We start from the raw sequence: 1,983 nt of genomic DNA, 5'->3' as shown, positions 1-1,983 counted from the left end.
AGGACCTCTAACAGCTAGAACACTTCCTGAGAGTGTGAACTTTATTGGTAAGAATTGATTTATTTATGTGCCAATTCTATAGATAGTTTGTTTATTTAAATATGCTTGGGGGGAGGGTGTACTTTGTGAACTTTGTGTGGGATTTTAAAATTTATTGATTTTCCCAAAGAACTTCAAAGTCTCCACCCATTTAATTTCTGTTTCAGTGCGGGAAACCAAAACTCAGCTCCCTCTGAGTGCCCTTAAAAAGGTTTGGGGTGAGGCGGTAAGCTACATTTGTGGCCTCAGAGAAGACTATAGCCGCCTCTTCCAGGGCCAGCGTGCAGCCATGTACGTCCAGTATATTGCCATCCTCATTAATGTGTATATTTTGTGTTTTGGGACTTTTCCGCTCATAAGTCAATGTTTTTTCGGTTTGTGTGTTTGTAGGTTGAGCCTTCTCCGCTACAACACCAACCTTACGAGATATAAGAACATGATGTTCTCCTTTTCGCAGCAGCTCAAAGCAAAGCTTGACTTTTTTAAGAGCAGCATACAGTACGACTTGGAGAAGTACAGTGATCAGATGCAGTACGGCATATGTACGTTTTAATGTGCTAGATTTCCTTGAAATGTCAGAAATTTATTATTGCATTAGTGATGATTATCTAAAAAGACTTCTTTTCTTTCTGAAGCCTCTGAAAAAATGCTGAAGGCTTGGCAGGACAATGAGGAAAAGGCTGCTGCGTTTGTACAGGTGCTGTGGATAAATTATACATTTTACATATATGTAAATTTGAAATTAGACTGATACATTTGTTTTGAAATCTAACTGCTCATCTAAGTATTCTTCATGTCACATTAAATTGTGGCACACTATTGTTTAAATGTTTGTGGTCAGTAAGTTTTTAAGTTTTAAGAACTCTGTTATGCTCAACAAGGGCAGATTGTTTTAGCAACAACTTAGAGGTTTTGTTTGCTTTTGCAGGTGGCAGAGATCGGCCACCTGGATGAGGAAATAATGGCTTTGCACTCAGAAATTGTTGAGCTTCAGAGAAGTCCTTATGCTCGTCGACAAGGAGATGTCATGGAGCAACTGTAAGTTCATTCTTTCAGCGATACTGTCTGAACTTTCTCCGCAGAGATGCCCCTTAAACCTTCTGTATTGAAATCATGTCTCATCACAGGCAAGACAGAGCAATTGAACTCTACAGACAATTGAAGGTAAAATGCAAAAGTAAGTACAATCCCATCTTGCGTGCTCATTCGCCCCAAGTCTCATTCCAAGTACTTGGGTTATTTATCTGTGTAGGCAAAATTTCCTTACATATTCTTACTGTTATATATGTTTTTGGGGTCAGGATATAGTGTTCTTCATTTCCCTTAGTGCCAGACCCCCAGCACGGCTACAGTGACAGCTCTGAGATGGTGAAGGTCATTGTACAGACTGTCCAGAATCAGGACCGGGTACTGAGGGATCTATATGCACACCTCAGGTAAAAAGCTTTTGAAACCATCCAGTTCTCAATCAAAGAGGATTGTGATGGCTCAAACTGCGGCTAGTTAACAAATGAATGCTGCTGTTGCATTTTATGGATGAAATCCAGCATTGCTGTTGTCTTATTTGCAGTAAAATCCTTCTGAGTAAGCAGAAGATCATCGACCTCTTCCCTAAAATTGAGAGGACACTGGAGAGCATTAAGGAGGCAGACAGCACTGTCATGCAGATGCAGATCAAGAGACAGAGAGAGTTCTGGCATTTACTGAAGATTGCCTGTGTGAGTCACATGCTTCTAATGTCTCAGGGCCAGATATGCACATAATCATGGACTTTCCGTCGTAATGGTTTAGTGTGTATTAGCGGTGGGTGTGATGGCCATTATCTGATCATTCCATCTATTTGGAACTTGATAGACATAAACCAAAAGGCAAATAGACAGAAACTACTGCTCAAAAAAGTCAGTCTTTTTAAGAAATTCATACTTTTATTTAGCAAGGATGCAT

General features: G+C 40.0%; 1 protein-coding gene across 1 annotated transcript; it reads left to right on the top strand.

The window, feature by feature from the left end:
• Positions 1–6: 6 nt before the first annotated feature.
• On the top strand, positions 7–1,757 carry LOC107683209 (inhibitor of nuclear factor kappa-B kinase subunit alpha-like; the record flags this gene model as incomplete). Its single annotated transcript, XM_016479278.1, has 8 exons — positions 7–47; positions 207–330; positions 430–581; positions 675–736; positions 968–1,077; positions 1,167–1,216; positions 1,367–1,475; positions 1,610–1,757. Coding segments are annotated over exons 2-8 (633 nt in total), but the record flags the coding sequence as incomplete, so codon positions are not given.
• Between the last annotated feature and the right edge of the window lie 226 nt (positions 1,758–1,983).

This window comes from Sinocyclocheilus anshuiensis, unplaced genomic scaffold (assembly GCF_001515605.1).
Source record: "Sinocyclocheilus anshuiensis isolate Anshui unplaced genomic scaffold, SAMN03320099.WGS_v1.1 C33043489, whole genome shotgun sequence".
Taxonomy (NCBI): domain Eukaryota; kingdom Metazoa; phylum Chordata; class Actinopteri; order Cypriniformes; family Cyprinidae; genus Sinocyclocheilus; species Sinocyclocheilus anshuiensis.
Note: the sequence above shows the minus strand (reverse complement) of the source record. Positions and strands in the feature narration are given on the sequence as shown.